Source organism: Xenopus laevis, chromosome 7L (genome assembly GCF_017654675.1).
Source record: "Xenopus laevis strain J_2021 chromosome 7L, Xenopus_laevis_v10.1, whole genome shotgun sequence".
Lineage (NCBI taxonomy): Eukaryota > Metazoa > Chordata > Amphibia > Anura > Pipidae > Xenopus > Xenopus laevis.
In genome coordinates this window covers 7,737,984-7,754,468 of record NC_054383.1, presented here as the reverse complement: position 1 = coordinate 7,754,468, position 16,485 = coordinate 7,737,984, and the positions used below count along the sequence as shown (strand labels likewise).

Below are 16,485 nucleotides of genomic sequence, written 5' to 3'. Positions count from 1 at the left end.
GTCTTAGATTGAGGCTTTTTAGAGTCCCTTTAGATACAAGCAGATTAGGATAGAGACTTATATTGGAGGACTATTTAGAATACAGGTCCCCAAAAAGTGTTTTTAATATGTCAATTATACTGCATAATATACAGGTTTAATTAGAATAAGGTAGGATACTTAGATGTAATATTTGGGGACATTGATATTGAGGTTATAAATTTTAGAACTGTTGTAATGCTGACATTGCCTATGATTAAGTACCGGTAGGTACGAAACGCGTAAGGTGGACCGTTGAGGGGTCAGTATGTAAACAATTTTAAGTGAGTTGAATAAAACTGGATTTTTATGGACTTTGAGCTACGGGATATGTTTTTTGTAAAGTACAATTTAGAGGGGTGCCAATGTCCTGCATACAGAAGAAATGAAAACAGTGAAAACGCTGTAGTGTGCGGATGGCTAATTGGTGGCACCCCAAATGTTGCTGGACTACAGTTTCCCAAAAAACATCTGGCGGATTCCCCATTGCTTCTGTAGTGAGAACAAACAACCGTATGTAGAATAAAAAAAAAGTAACTTAAACTTGTAACAGATGCTCCCCTTCCCCTTCATGAAATAAACTGCAGGCTGTGTTCTCTGACATTAAAGGAACAGGAAAACTAAAAACGTTTATGAAAAAAATGAATTCCACCCACCTCAAATAACAAATGTATCTTGGACAATGTTAATTCTTTTTACTGCTTTATACTAGGGATGCAGCGAATCCACTATTTGGGATTTGCCCGAATCCTTGGTGAAAGATTCGGCCGAATACCGAATTTGCATTTGCAAATTAGGGGCAGGAAAGGAAAAAGTGGAAAGAAATTAAAATTTTGTAACGAATAGTCACGTGATTTCCCTACCCACCCCTAATTTGCATATACAAATTAGGATTCAGATTTGGTTCGGATTGGGCCAAATCCGAATTCTGCTGAAAAAGGCCGAATCTTGGCCGAATCCCGAACCGAATCCTGGATTCGGTGCATCCCTACTTTATACATAAATACTTAGGTAATATCTCACTTCTGGTTGTCTGCTGCATGTCAAAAAAGGCGATAGGGCCACACGCATTCTAGCTCCAGTCTCCTGCTAGCCAAACTTTCTTGTTGCAACTGATGTCTTCTGCTTCAAAAAGGGTTTTCTGATGCTCTGTATATTTGACCAGAGTGATTTACTTCAGTACCAGCGAGAAATAAGGCAGCGCACAGGTCAGCCCTAAATCTTCCAAGGAAGACCTGAAACCCAGATAGCGAGTGCAGAGCGCCACACTTTTCTTTACTATCTAACCCTTTTAGAAATAAATCTTGCTAAGGGTAGTGCTCCCACACACTCTCTTCCCATACAAACTGTTTGAAACAAATGGAGAATACAAATCCTTCCTGAAGCAGAAGCCACTAACTTATGGTTTTAAAGAAAGCGCGCATGCATAAGAGAATGTATGTCGCCCCATTGCCGTTTCAATGCAGCACACAACCAGAAGAGGGATTTAATCTAGGTATTTATGTACAAAACAATAAAATAAATTAACTTTGTCCAAGATAGATGTGTTATTTGAGGGGGGTGGAATTATTTTTTTTACATAAAATTTTTTTAGTGTTACTGGTCCTTTAACACAGGGCTCCTGCCATGGACAATGAGAGGGCAGCCAAGAGGCAGTGGGTGGGGTTGGAGTCATAATACTGTCAGTAACATCAGCTGCAATGAGCCTCGCTTGGAAGACACAGTACTCCTGGCCCAGGAGACACGACAGAGGGTTACAACCACCCGTGAATTCCGTGCCAGACCCCAAAGGAACCCCTGCGCCCAGTCCTATTTCTTCTTCCGCTCCTGGGAACAGCGTGGGCAAAACCTGAAGGTGATACGAAAATACAGTGAGAAGCGACAGACGGGTGTCACACGAGAATGAAGAAGTTTGGCACAGGTATGAGCAGGAGGTTAATTAGGGATCATACATCATTAAAGGGGAACTATCGCGATAATGAAAATGTAATATAAGCTTCCTCATACTGAAAACGGAAACTTTCCGAATACAAGCAATTAAAAATTCTACACCATTAATGAAATAATCAAGTTGATCTTCTCTATTCCTCTCTCAGCATCTGTTTCTCTTCATTCTCTCTTCATGCAGCAGTTGGGTGTCAGATATTCATTGACAGTTAGATCCAATATATCTTATGGGGGGCTCCTTTTGCCTAGAAGATGTATTAGAGCTCACTCTATTAAACTCACCAGACATCATGTCTCTCTACATGCAGAATTTGTGCAAAAGGCAGTTATTTTGTAAGATTTTGTTTGTACTGGAATCAGTTATTTGAGTGAGCTCTAATACATCTGCTAATTCATCTGCTAGGAAAGGAATCCTCCCCCCTATAAGATATATTGGATCTAACTGTCAATGAATATCTGACACCCAACTGCTGCATGAAGAGAGAATGAAGAGAAACAGATGCTGAGAGAGGGATAGTGAACATAAACTTGATTATTTCAGAAATGATGCAGAATATTTAATTGATTGTATTTAGAAAGTTTCTTACTTCATTATGAGGAAGCTTATATTACATTTTTATTTTTGTGACAGTTCCCCTTTAAAGGGGTTGTTCACCTTTCAAACACTTATCAGTTCAGTTGTTTTCAGATTGTTCCCCAGAAATAAGGCCTTTTTTCAATTACTTTTCATTATTTCTTTTTTACTGTTTTTCCAAAATCCAAGTTTAAAGTTTAATGTTCATGTCTAAGCGAATTTGACTAGTTTGGTCAAAAAAAAAATCCCGTTGGCGAAATGTTGTCAATTTTTTTTGCCGCGCGTATTCTTTTTTATGATGCGCGACACCATACAAGTCTATGGGCATCATTTCCGCGGCAAAACAAGGTGAAAAAATTTGCCTGGCACGAATTTGCAGAAAATTTCCATGTTTCGCCGCCGGTGAATAAATTTGTGAATCTCCCGCGAAATTACGCCGGCGTCAAAACTTTTTGGACGCCCTTCCAAAAGTCGCTTGCGTCACAATCGGTGCGCGTCAACACTATTCGGACGCCCCTTTGACTTTGAAGCCACCATAAGCTTGGCGCGGGTGTCAATTTCCGATTTTTCATGAAAATGTCTGATTTTCAAGTTTTTTTTCCGACGCTTTGCAAATTCTGTGGGAAATTCGTAAATTTGAGTCTGGCAGCTCAGTAATTCAGGCACAAAATCTTATTATTTTGCAACATTTAGTTAATCCATTTCTCAGCAGCATCTCTGGAGTATCAGCAACTATTGTATCAAGTCTAACCGCTGCCTGTAATGAAACCCAGGGATTCTGCTCAACAGGGACAAAGATAAGAAATGTATCAACTAAATGTATCATTTAGAACAGCTTACAGGGTCGGCGACCCCCCCCCCTTCACAGAGCTGCTTCAGAAAGTGAAAAATGACACTTTACACTTCAATATCAGAAAAAACTGTGACACATAGAAAATAGAAAGTCATTGGAAAAGAAAACTCAATAAGAATGATCGAAACAAAAAAAAGAAAAAGATCGTATTTACCATTTCCCACGAGGTTTTGTGGCAAGTCCGACACAAGCAAAGTGAAACCATTCAATGGAGCACTGTGAAAAGATTGGTAAATGCATGAGCCTCACACTCGTGATATCAGCTGTGTCCAGATTCAATGTATGACCATTTCAAAGGGATTTTACTATTCTAAGAAAGATAGTAGAGACCAGTCCTGAGCAGCATTATGATCTGCCCTGAGGCAAAGGGTGTGTTTTTGGGAATTTCTAAACGTTCCTCAGCTAGAAGTGACTCTTCAGAGACCCACATCCCTATGCAAACGTCTAGAGCAGCGGTCCCCAACCTTTTTTTTGGACCGGGCAAAAAAAAAAAAAAAATTTTTTTTTTTTTTAATTTGCAAGGACTGGGGGTGGGGCTGGAAGCAAGTTTGGATGCGTCGGCGTCCAATTCTGCACGCCTCGTTTTTGTGGGGTGGGCGGCCCAGTGCAGGAGTGTCTGCAGCCCGGTTCTGGGCCACGGCCCGGCGGTTGGGGACCCCTGGTCTAGATCCTTTCCCCAATTGCTGCCACATTTTGTGGTTTTCGAGTGTTAAGCTGCTGTCCGCCAAGATGTGTTACCAGGTATTCTAAGGGGCACATTTATCAAGGGTCAAATTTAGAGTTCATGGGTTTTTTTAAACTTCCACACGCTCCCATGAACTTGAAATTCATAAACTGAAATTTATGAAAAAAATCCAAATTTTTCAAATTAGGGAGAAAAAAAACTCGAATCAAATTTGATTCGAATTTGAGGGTCGATCCCATTCACCTGAGTTTGAAAAATTAGAATTTCCAGGAAGGCTGCAAACAACTCCAAATTGATCCCAGGACGTCCCCCATAGGCTAAAGCAGCAAATTGGCAGGTTTAAGGTGGCGATTGGTCGAATTCTTATAGGACCAGAACACAATACATTTTTTAAAAAACTCGAATTGAGTTTTAACTATTCCCCAGTCGAATTTCACTTTAAAAAAAACTCAAAAAGTCTAAATTTTAATTTTCACTTCGACCCTTGATATAGCTGCCCCTTAGAGGCACATTTATCAAAGGTCGAATTTCGAATTCATGCGAGTTTTTAAAAACTCCCCTAAACTCCCATAAATTCGACCAATCGTAAATGTATTTTAAAAATCAAATTTTTCAAACTCGGATGAATTAAATCTACCTGAAAACTCAATTTAAACAACTTGATTTGAGTTTTTTCTCTGAAAAAAAAAAATCCAAATTGATCCCTGGACCTCTACCATTGACTTAAAGGGGTAGTTCACCTTTATGTTTACTTTAAGTATGTCATAGAATGGCTAATTCTAAGCAAATTTTCAATTGGTCTTCTTTTTTGTAGTTTTTAAAGTATTTGCTTTTTTTTCTGCCTTGTCCTAGTCAAATGGGAGTCACTGACCCCATCTAAAAAACAAATGCTTTGTAAGGCTACACATTTATTGTTACCGCTACCTTTTATTACTCGCCTTTCTATTCAGATATTCTCCTATTCCTATTCCAGTCTCCTATTCAAATCAATGCATGGTTGCTAGAGTAATTTGGACCCTAGCAACCAGATTGCTGAAACTGCAAACTGGAGAGCTGCTGGATAAAAAGCTAAATAACTCAAAAACAATAATTAATAAAAATGGAAACCAATTGCAAATTGTCTCAGAATATCACTCTCTCCAGCATACTAAAAGTTAATTTAAAGGTGACCAACCCCTTTAAACAGCAATTCGGCAAGTTTAAGGTGGTGAATAGTCAAATTCTATTTCTTTATGGGCCAGAATATGATAAATCTCGAAAAAAACTCATAACTCCCTAATCGAATTTGACAGTTTTGACCATAAAAAATAAATAAATAAGTAAAATCGGAAATTCGAACGATCAATTTGACCCTTGATAAATCTGCCTGTTATAAAACAAAATAAGCCCTACGAATGATGTCACACTCACGTCTGGATTGTCACAGCCGATCATCTCTCCATAGGAGACCTGGTGACACAGGCAGTAGGTGGGCTCATTGGGGTCAACAGGCATGTCCAGAACATCTGAAGGCTGCACCTTCCCAAAATTTCCCGCCGGGGCCCCATACTCGGCCCTGAGATTAAGAAAGAAGCAACAAGGCAGACATGGGGAGTTATTTAATGTCTTAGGTGCTATGGATTGCACCATTAACAGGTGACTATATCACATGGTTTAAAATAACTCACAATAACGCACGCTATAAAATACCGCACACGATTCACTGAAAATAAACGAAGAGAAATCGCTTCATAAGTCAGACAAGTGAACTTTTAGTGAATCGATTGTTAATTTTAAAAATCGAAGAAGCAATGTCAATTTTAAGGCACGCTATAAATAACACGCACTTTTTTGACCTTTTCTGAATCAGCCCCTAATTCTCTTCCTCCCAAATACTGAAGGTTTCCTGGTTATCGAAATGTATTCAATGCGCACCCATTTGAAAGCACTTACGTCTGTACAAGTTTGATTTTCTTTTGAGTGTTTTTCACGGCCTCATCATCAGAGTTCTTGACCTTGGACCTGACCTTTGCAGCTTTCTTTTCCTTCTGTCCTCTTCCCTCTACAGGGGGGATAATCAAAGCGTTATCCCAAGGTGGGGGCAGGAACTATGGGGGTAAAGAACCATATCTAGTGGTTAAAGGGATACTGTCACGGGAAAAAACACAACAGTTAATAGAGCTGCTCCAGCAGAATTCTGCAGTGAAATCCATTTCTCAAAAGAGCAAACTGATTTTTTTATATTTAATTTTGAAATCTGACATGGGGCTAGACATATTGTCAGTTTCCCAGCCGCCCCCAGTCATGTGACTTGTGCTCTGATAAACTTCAGTTACTCTTTACTGCATGTTGGAGTGATTTCACCCCCTCCCTTTCCCCCCAGCAGCCTAACAACAGAACAATGGGAAGGTAACCAGATAGCAGCTCCCTAACACAAGATAACAGCTGCCTGGTAGATCTAAGAACAGCACTCAATAGTAAAATCCAGGTCCCACTGAGACACATTCAGTTACATTGAGTAGGAGAAACAACAGCCTGCCAGAAAGCAGTTCCATCCTAAAGTGCTGGCTCTTTCTGAAAGCACATGACCAGGCAAAATGACCTGAGATGCACCTACACACCAATATTACAACTAAATACACTTGCTGGTTCAGGAATAAAATTTTATATTGTAGAGTGAATTATTTGCAGTGTAAACAATGTCATTTAGAAATAAAATCTACATCATAAAAATCATGAAAGAATCCCTTTAAAGGGGTTCTTCACCTTCAAACAACTAGTTGTTTTCAGAAAAATCGCTAGAAATAAAGACTTTTTCCAGTTACTTTCTATTTTCTATGTGTCGCTGTTTTTCTAAAATTGAAGTGTTAAGTGTAATTTTTCACCTTCTAAAGCAGCTCTGGGAGGGGGGTCGCCGACCCTTTAAAATGTTCTAAATTGATACATTTAGTTGATACATTTCTTGTCTTTGTTCCTGCTGAGCAGAGTTTCATTACAGGCAGCTGTTAGACTTGATACAATAGTTGCTAATACTCCAGAGATGCTGCTGAGAAATGGATCAACTAAATGTTGTAAAATTGTAACAGTTCAGAGTCTGCACCTGAATTACTGAGCTGCCAGACTCAACACCAGAGACACGTCACGAACATTCAACTTTAAACTTAGATTTTGGAAAAACAGTAAAAAATTAATAATGGAAAGGAATTGAAAAAAAGTTGTTATTTCTGGGGAACAATCTGAAAACAACTGAACTAAAAAAAGTGTTTGGAAGGTGAACAACCCCTTTAAGAAAACATAAGAAAAGTCTCAAGGTATTGGAATGAAATGACCCAAGAGTAGTGGCAGGGCAGGAGAACAGATATAAAGAGAAATATACTCACTCTTCTTGCCCTTGCTGGAGCAACTGTCATAGTCACTTGATTCAATGTGTTTCTCCTTCAGATCAGCTTCGAAACGAGCAAGGTCTGTATCCAGCCTTCTGATGTGCTTGTCTACCTGCAGCGACAGGGGCAACACTATCATGTATTCATATTGGCGTGTGAAAAGCAGCTCTCGTCTATTTTTCTTTTTTGTTAAAAAGGGGCAATATTTACTGAGTCGTTTTTATTTTTAAATGACACTGTTTACACTGCAAATAATTCACTCTACAATATAAAATGTCATTCCTGAACCAGCAAGTGTATTTAGTTGTAATATTGGTGTGTAGGTGCATCTCAGGTCATTTTGCCTGGTCATGTGCTTTCAGAAAGAGCCAGCACTTTAGGATGGAACTGCTTTCTGGCAGGCTGTTGTTTCTCCTACTCAATGTAACTGAATGTGTCTCAGTGGGACCTGGATTTTACTATTGAGGGTTGTTCTTAGATCTACCAGGCAGCTGTTATCTTGTGTTAGGGAGCTGCTATCTGGTTACCTTCCCAATGTTCTGTTGTTAGGCTGCTGGGGGGGGGGGAGTCCAACTTGCAGTAAAGAGTGACTGAAATTTATCAGAGCACAAGTCACATGACTGAAGGGAAGCTGGGAAACTGACAATATGTCTAGCCCCATGTCAGATCCCAAAATTAAATATTAAAAAATTGATTTGTTCTTTAGAGAAACGGATTTCAGTGAATTAACTGATGTGTTTTGAAAAAACTTTTTTTCTCATAATAGTATCCCTTTAAAATACTCTAAAATGCCATATTTTTTATAGTGAACTTATTGCACGAGGCTAAAGTTTCAGCTTGTCAATAGCAGCAATGATCCAGGACTTCAAACTTGTCACAGGGGGTCACCATCTTGGAAAGTGTCTGTGACACTCACATGCTCAGTGGGCTCTGATTGGCTGTTGAGAAGCTAAGCTTAGGGCTCGTCACTAATTATCCAGCAGAAAATGGGCTTCCCTGGCTGTAATATAAGCTGATGCTACAGGTTTGCTGATTATTCAATTCTGATGCTAATTGCACTGGTTTCTGTGCTGCCATGTAGTAATTATGTGTATTAATTACTAATCAGCCTTATATTGTGACATTTCTATTCTATGTGTACTGTATATTGTGAGTGGCTCCCTAAGCTCAGTAAGTGACAGCAGCACAGAGCATGTGCAGTGAATCAGCAGAAAAGAAGATGGGGAGCTACTGGGGCATCTTTGGAGACACAGATCTTTACTGCTAAAGGGCTGTGGTTGCCTTGGGCTGGTACAGAAGCACAAAACATAATGTACAACATTTCTAGCTACTTCTTTAGTTAGGTTTTAGTTCTCCTTTAATGTAATGAACACGTGCTCTCTATGTATCCTACCAGACAGGCGGCATTCTTACCATCTCATACGTCTGCATAGCCAGTTGCACTTTGTCATCGCCGTATTCCTTGCATTTGCCGTAAGCCTCTTGCACTTGTCTCAGCAGCTGCAGCTTCTCCTCAGAATTCATGGAGCGGGCGTTGCTCATGTACTGGCAGGACAGACGGTCGATGTGACGTTTCAGGTCTGATGAGAAATGAGAGAAATGTGAGAAGACAAGCAGCGCAAATACAGAGCAACAAATGAAAGAATCAGCAGCTCAGGTACCTCACCTTCTGTTCTCTGGTCCAGATCTCTCATCAGCTGAAAGTTCCTCTGCAGTTCGAAGGGCAAGTTTTCTATACCTGTAACAAATGCACCGTACATATATATATATATTTTATTTGTTTAAAAGAACAACAACAAACGGCTGAATTGGATACTGAGGTTTGCTCCTATATCATCAGCAAAGCAAGCTGGAGGGATCCACGCAACGAGTGTCAGTTCAAAGGACTCGCTCACCAACAGCCACACAACTTAAAGGGGTTGTTCACCTTTGAATTAAATTTCAGTATGATGTAGAAAGTGATATGCTGAGACAATTTGCAGTTGGTTTTCATTTTTTTGTGAGTTATTTAGCTTTTTATTCAGCCGCTCTCCAGTTTGCAGTTTCAGCAATCTGATTGCTAGGGTCCAAATTCCCCTAGCAACCATGCAATTGTTTGCATAAGAGACTGGAGTATGAAAAGGAGAGGACCCGAATAGAAAGAGGAGTAATAAAAAGTAGCAATAACAATACATGTGTAGCCTTACAGAACTTTCGTTTTCTAAATGGGGTCAGTGACCTCCATCTGAAAACTGGAAAGAGTCAGAAGAAGGCACATAATTTAAAAACTATAATAAAAAATGAAGACCAATTGAAAAGTTGCCAAGAATAAGCCATTCTATAAGATACTAAAAGTTAACTTAAAGGTGAACCAACCCTTTATTAACTCTCATGTATGACTTGCATGCTTTATTAAACACCTTTGCACCAACCAACTCATCTCAGTGACAGGACTGAGCAGATTTATCACGGGTTACTGACCTCAACGTGTGCCCCATAAACAGAGCTCTCTATCTACCTCTGAACAAACAAATCCCCTCCCTTCTCTAGGCAGCAGGCACTGAGCTGCTCATTATCAGGGACTTCAAAGTGGACTGGTAATTCGTTTTATCACTTCCTTTTTGTGGGACAGGAAGTGCTAAAGTAGAAAAACTGGCCTCATAGTCTTGTTTACTGCCAGAAATCTAATGGGGTGGCCATTTATTCGTGTACTAGGACACACAGCTTTTACAAGTCGGCTCTAAATGCACAACTGCAATACTAATGGCTCGAAACAAGGTGCAAACAGACTGTCATACACAATTTACAGAAGCCCCAATGCATAACATAGTGCAGGAATGGGACCTTTTATCCAGAATTCTTTTGGAACTAGTTTTTCTCGATAAAGGGTCTTTCCACAATATGGATCACTGTACTTTTAGGGGCAGATTTATTAAGATTCGAATGGTGTCAAAACGCACAAATTTGAATTTAAAAAAGCACCAACTCGAATGTTAATTTGAATGTGAGATTTATCACACCTCGACCACGGAAACCGTTCAAATTCGAATATTCGACACCTAAAACCTGGCGAGTTCATTTACAAGTCAATGGCAGAGGTCTGTTGACCCATTGGAAGATGTGAATAGCCTTCCTGACATTCAAGGTTTTCTCTGAGAAAAACTCGAAATGAGTTTCATTGGCATTCAATTCGAGTTTTGGGGTCAGTAACATTCGTTCGTATTTTAGACATTTGATTTTTTTCTTAAACAACATAACATTCGAGTTTTGAGTACACTCCAATTTATCAGAGTAAATAAAAAATTCACATCAATTCGACCTTTGATAATTGTGCCCCTAAGTCTACTAGAAAATCATATAAACATTAAATAAACCCAATAGGCTGGTTTTGCTTCCAATAAGGATTAATTATATCTTAGTTGGGATCAAGTACAAGCGACTGTTTTATAATTACACCGAAAAAGTGAATCATTTTTAAAAATCTAGATTCATTGAATAAAATGGAGTCTATGGGAGGTAGTCTTCCCATAATTTGGCGCTTTCTGGATAACAGGTTTCCAGATAACAGATACCATACCTATACTGAATTTTACAGTTTCATTTCTCAAAGGACAAACCATTTAGAAAAGCATTCTGGTGTAAAATTCATGAAAATGGGCTGGACTTGTTGGGACCACTCTATACAATGACTGTGCTTAAATGGCAACACAATGGGGCAGTTTAAGGGCTATTCCACACGGGGAGATAGCGACGCGTTTGCGGTCGCGCGACAAAGCGCCGCGACCGGTGCAGGCGACAGTTTTGTATGGGCGCCTATGTAAAAACGCCTGTGCTAACCACACGAGGCGATGCGCTTTTCAACAGTCGCCTGAAAATGCCTCGCCAGGCTTTTTCAGGCGACTGTTGAAAAGCGCATCGCCTCGTGTGGTTAGCACAGGCGTTTTTACATAGGCGCCCATACAAAACTGTCGCCTGCGCCGGTCGCGGCGACTGTCGCGGCGCTTTGTCGCCGCGACCGCAAACGCGTTGCTATCTCCCCGTGTGGACTAGCCCTAAAAGTTGCTCAGTCACAAGGCAAAATCTTCTGAGAAACCTTCTACAAGAATGCCCTGTTTTTTTTTTTTTTTTGCCAAATGGGGGAACCTGTCTTTCTAAACAACTACTGGAAACACAATATATAGGTGAATTCCAGATTTTCACTAGATTTAGTTGCATAATTAAGCTGGGTTCAAAAAAAAAAAAGACCACCGGGTTCAACCCGTCAAAATGAAACCCAGCGCACATCCTAACACACCCCCACTGAAACTATACAACCAATATCTATGTTCATAATATATTTTAGTATCACAATAGCCTTTGATATTCTGCTTGTCCAAGAAATCATCCAAGCCCCTCTTAAAAGCTGGCCAGATGCAAAGATCCGATCGTTTGAATCCGCGAAGATCGGACTTCCCAATCTCCCGCCCTGCCACTAACCATTCCGATCAAATAAAGGAGTAAAAGAACAGATTAGCCGATGTTCTGCCCCTAAAAGCAATCGTACAAAGTTATGTCTGACAAAGCTAGCGACAGTCTCCCACTGAAAATCGTATGATCAGCAATACACGCAGAGATATTACCCGCAGCCGACAGAAATTTTTTAACCTGTCCGATTGACCTCCGTGGGACGAAAAATGTCGGGAATGTCCACACACGGTCCGAAAACCGTAAGAATCCTCGATCGGATCTTTGCATCCATGGCCACATTAAGTGTATTAACAGAATCAGCATCACAACATCACCCGGCAGTGCATTCCCCAACCTCACTGTCCTGACTGTGAAGAACCCCCTACTCTGTTCCTTTAAATGAAAGTTCTTTTCTTCTAGTCTGAAGGGGAGGCCTCTGGTACGTGATTCTCTTTATGGGTAAAAAGGTCCCCTGCTATTTGTCTATAATGTCCTGTAATGTACTTGTAAAGTCTAATCATGTCCCCTCACAAGCGCCTTTTTTCCAGAGAAAACAACCCCAACCTTGTCAGTCTCCCCTCATAATTTAAGTCTTCCCTCCCTCTAACCAGTTTAGTTGCACTTAGTCTCTGCACTCTCTCCAGCTCATTTATATCCCTCTTAAGGACTGGAGTCCAAAACTGCCCCCATACTCCAGATGAGGCCTCACCAGGGACCTATAAAGAGGCAGAATTATGTTTTCATCCCTTGAGTTAATGCCCTTTTTTATACAAGACAGAACTTTATTTGCTTTAGTAGCCACAGAATGACACTGCCCAGAATTAGACAACTTGTTATCTACAAAGACCCCAAGATCCTTCTCATTTAAGGAAACTCCCAACACACTGCCATTTAGTGTATAACTTGCATTTATATTATTTTTGCCAAAGTGCATAACCTGCATTTATCAACATTGAACCTCATTTTCCAGTTTGCTGCCCAGTTTTCCAGTTTAGACAAATCACTGTGCAAAGTGGCAGCGTCCTGCATGGAACCTATAGTTCTGCACAATTTAGTCTCATCTGCACAAATAGAAACAGTACTTTCAATGGCCACCTCCAGGTCATTAATAAACAAGTTGAAAAGCAAGGGACCTAGTACAGAGCCCTGCGGTACTCCACTAACAACACTGGTCTAATTAGAAAATGTTCCATTTACCACCACTCTTTGTAGTCGATCTTTTAGCCAGTTCTCTATCCAGGTTAGGGTTGCCATTTGGCCGGTATTTTACCGACCGGGTGATGGTTGATCCCAATGTCATTAATAGGGAAAAAAGTTAAATATATAGGAAGGCCGGTATTTTGTTCCGGTAAAGCTGTAAACCCTAATCCAGGTACAAACACTATGTTCCAACATTCCTTCATTTAAGCAGTAACCTTGTGTGTGTGTATCACGTGGTCATTGCTAAGTGACATGAATCCATGGTCTCTGCACTGCTGCTCCTGACTGCTGAAATAATGTGCACAGGTAAATGATGGATAAGGGGCTTCTGTCACATTGAGAGTCACAGACAGGGATAAAGTCTGTGTTCAATAACAATTCAATGTAACACGTACACTGGGAATTGGCTCAGAATTCCATAATCTTTTCCCCATTAATATTTATTCAGAAATCCTTATAAACAAGTTGGGTTCATCGTTGGCTACACACAAGTCTCAGTTTCCCTCCTTACTGTACATACACAGCACAGAGCACACTCTCCCTCACGGACTTGTTAAACTACACACACCCCGACCCCTGGCCGCCCTCAGCCTGCAGCTACAAACACGCACTTCCCGCGCATAACTAAAATACGCTCGCAATGCCTTACTGTCCAAATAATGCTCCAAATACATTCCCGCCGCCATCTTGACAGACAACAAACCGATTTCCGGTCTGTAGTTGGAACGCAAGGCGCTCAGCGTCGCCGAACTCGCCGCCACATTGGCTGGGGCGGAAGTGAGCGTCCTTACCTGCGGGTGTTTTGTTAATCGACGCCCTCTGGTGTATTTTACGTCAGAGACGCACTCAAATGTCACCATGGTGGCTGCTGCACGTTTGTGTTAAGCATTTGGCTTCCATATTAACCGTTTGATAAGCAGAGCTCACTTTCAGGGCCAAACTGCTCACTGGTATTCCTATTAAAGGGAAGTTCAACCATTCACACATTTATCTTGCAAACCCCAGGTGTGAATTGCAAATGTCATACCGCCCAACTGTCCCTTTTTTGGAGGGACAGTCCCTCTTTTGACAGCTCAACCCGCAGTCCCTCATTTGTACTGGAAAGTCCCTCTTTTCTCTGCACTGAACAGCCAGAAAAAGAAACAAAGTTTCTCACTTAATTGGCTTTTAGCAGAGAGCCCAGAACAGCTAACAGGTGCAAATAAGATACTTTGTAACAATTTTGAGACACAAAAACACAGTTTAGATAAGGAGAAATATTTTCAAACTTTCATAACCTGCCAAATTTTGTAAAACAAACATGGTAATTAGGGGTTGTGGCCACAGAAAGGGGTGTGGTCAAAAATTGCTGTGCTACGTGCAGAAAATTTTTTTTTGTCCCTCTTTTTACTTCCAAAATGTTGGGAGGTATGAATGAGGTCTCCAGCTGAAACACTAAAGGAGGCCATAGACGTAGAGATCCGCTCTTTTGGCGACTCTCCCCTATTTGGCCACATTGTAGTGGGCAATATCGGGCTGATCGGATAGTGGGCCTTAAGGCACATGATCGGAGCAGAACGGAGGCCAAACAGGCGGTCGGATCGCAGGACCGCATCAACGAAAAGATGCGGCCGCGATCCAACGGGCTTTTCTAAGCAGATTTCGGGAAAGCCCGTCGGAGGTCCCACGTCGGCAGCTTATCGGCCCGTGTGTAGAGCCCCCCGACAGGCTTTCCTGATCGAAATCTGCTTAGAAAATCCCGTTGGATCGCCGCCGCATCTTTTTCGCATCGGGGGCCTTAACTCAGCATGGCACTTACCCTAACCGATTCTATGTTACATCAATGTGTTTTTCAAATCTGCATCTTCACAGCCACCATTTTTTTGTGTACTTTCATCTCCTCAGCAAAACTCACTTTTCAGCTGGCTTTACATGTCAAGGACAAAACCAGTGGGGTATCAAGAGGATTGAATTCTCCTTTAAAAGATTGTAAATTCGGGTCGTTGATTTAATAGTGTGGGCATGTTATTGACTATGGAATGAGAAAGAGCGCGAGATTATATCCAATAACGGAAGTGAATGTGAGTCAGGTCAGGGGCCTTAAGGTCCAAAAGTCAGGCCCTATTTTACCTCATACACTTCCACTTAAAAAGTGAGTGTTAGTGCAAACAGTGTCTATAACCCCAGCCTGTAAAATACTAATGCCATCTCTGACTGATTCTTGTGTTTAGGGTTGCCTCCTTTTCTGGAAAAAAACACCAGCCTTCCTGTATATTTATCTTTTTTACCAATTAATAACATTGGGATCAACCATCATTTTTACCGGCCAGGTGGCAACCCTACCTGTGTATAAATGCTGGCGTCCGCTCACTTGTGTATCTGAAACCAGAGTAGGGTTGCCACCTGGCCTGGCCGGTAAAAATGATGGTTGATCCCAATGTTATTAAAGGGGAACTATCGTGAAAATGAAAATTTATATAAGCTTCAGCATACTGAGAAAATAAACTTTCTAAATACAATCAATTAAAAATTTTGTACCGTGTCAGCCTGGTTCATGTATCAGGAACCAGGCTGACACAGTGTCTTGGGGTTCAGACACACAAAGTGAGCTTTTATGCAGGCTGAAGTCTTGGCCATCCCTAAATTTAACATCACTGGCACAAGTTTGAGTGCTGGATTCCTGGGGGAGCCCAGAATTTAGTTTGAGGGAGTTAGGCTACTGCCAAACCTGGAGGATTCTCAGCCTGTGGATAAATGCTGGACGAATATCAGGGTGGGACTGGGCCAGTTGGACCCACTGACCCAGACCTGCACCTTGCTGAAAACTGTGCTGGCCATGCTCCCTCTGACCTCCCCCAATTGTGGCTGCTAAAGAGATAATAGTTATAGGTACCCTGGGGAGTTGCAGCGTCTGGGGGGCCCAGCCTACACTCCTATCAGCTTTATGATGTGGCCGTCTCCAGGAGACACTGCGTCGGCCCAGGTGCAACAAATTCCGCTCAGTGTCCCTGCACCCGGGCCAATATAGTGGCTCTGGGTAGAGTCCTGCGCGGAACCAATTTGTTAAACTCAAACGCGACCCGCATACTTACCCGCTTGGACCCGCAAGTTACCTTATCCGCAACCTGATGCGCGACCCGCTGACCATCAACAAACAGGAAGTGCTGTCATTGTAAATTGTAAGTGACATCATTAGAAGTAGGCTTGATCAGAAAAAAAGGAGTAAAACTCGCTATTGAGAAGACCCGCAGGGGCCGATTTCCGAATCCTGCTGAAAAAGGCCGAATCCTGGATTCGGTGCATCATCCCTAATAAATAGAACCACCAAATAGTACAAGTTTTGGGGGTCGATACGGCAGAATACAAAGCAGGTGTCAATGAATGGCATCCCTTTACATGTGCACCAATTAGGAAGCAGGCTTCTCACATGGGAAATGAGCAA

The 16,485-nt window shown here is 41.4% G+C and overlaps 1 protein-coding gene across 3 annotated transcripts; it reads right to left on the bottom strand.

Annotated features, from left to right (window-relative positions):
- Positions 1–900: 900 nt before the first annotated feature.
- Positions 901–13,874, bottom strand: ing4.L (inhibitor of growth family member 4 L homeolog). 3 transcript variants are annotated; one of them, XM_041570189.1, is made up of 8 exons: positions 13,856–13,874; positions 9,106–9,177; positions 8,853–9,019; positions 7,437–7,551; positions 6,010–6,118; positions 5,488–5,632; positions 3,547–3,608; positions 901–1,867 (listed from the first exon to the last, which is right to left on the bottom strand). In XM_041570189.1, the coding sequence occupies exons 2-8, from the start codon at positions 9,131–9,133 to the stop codon at positions 1,828–1,830; spliced, it is 666 nt and encodes a 221-aa protein (XP_041426123.1). In that variant the 5' UTR covers positions 9,134–9,177; positions 13,856–13,874; the 3' UTR covers positions 901–1,827. The 3 variants fall into 3 exon arrangements, with proteins under 3 accessions (XP_041426123.1, XP_018080541.2, XP_018080542.1); XM_018225052.2 differs by lacking the exon at positions 13,856–13,874 and adding an exon at positions 13,714–13,845; XM_018225053.2 differs by lacking the exon at positions 13,856–13,874 and adding an exon at positions 13,460–13,642.
- Positions 13,875–16,485: the final 2,611 nt, after the last annotated feature.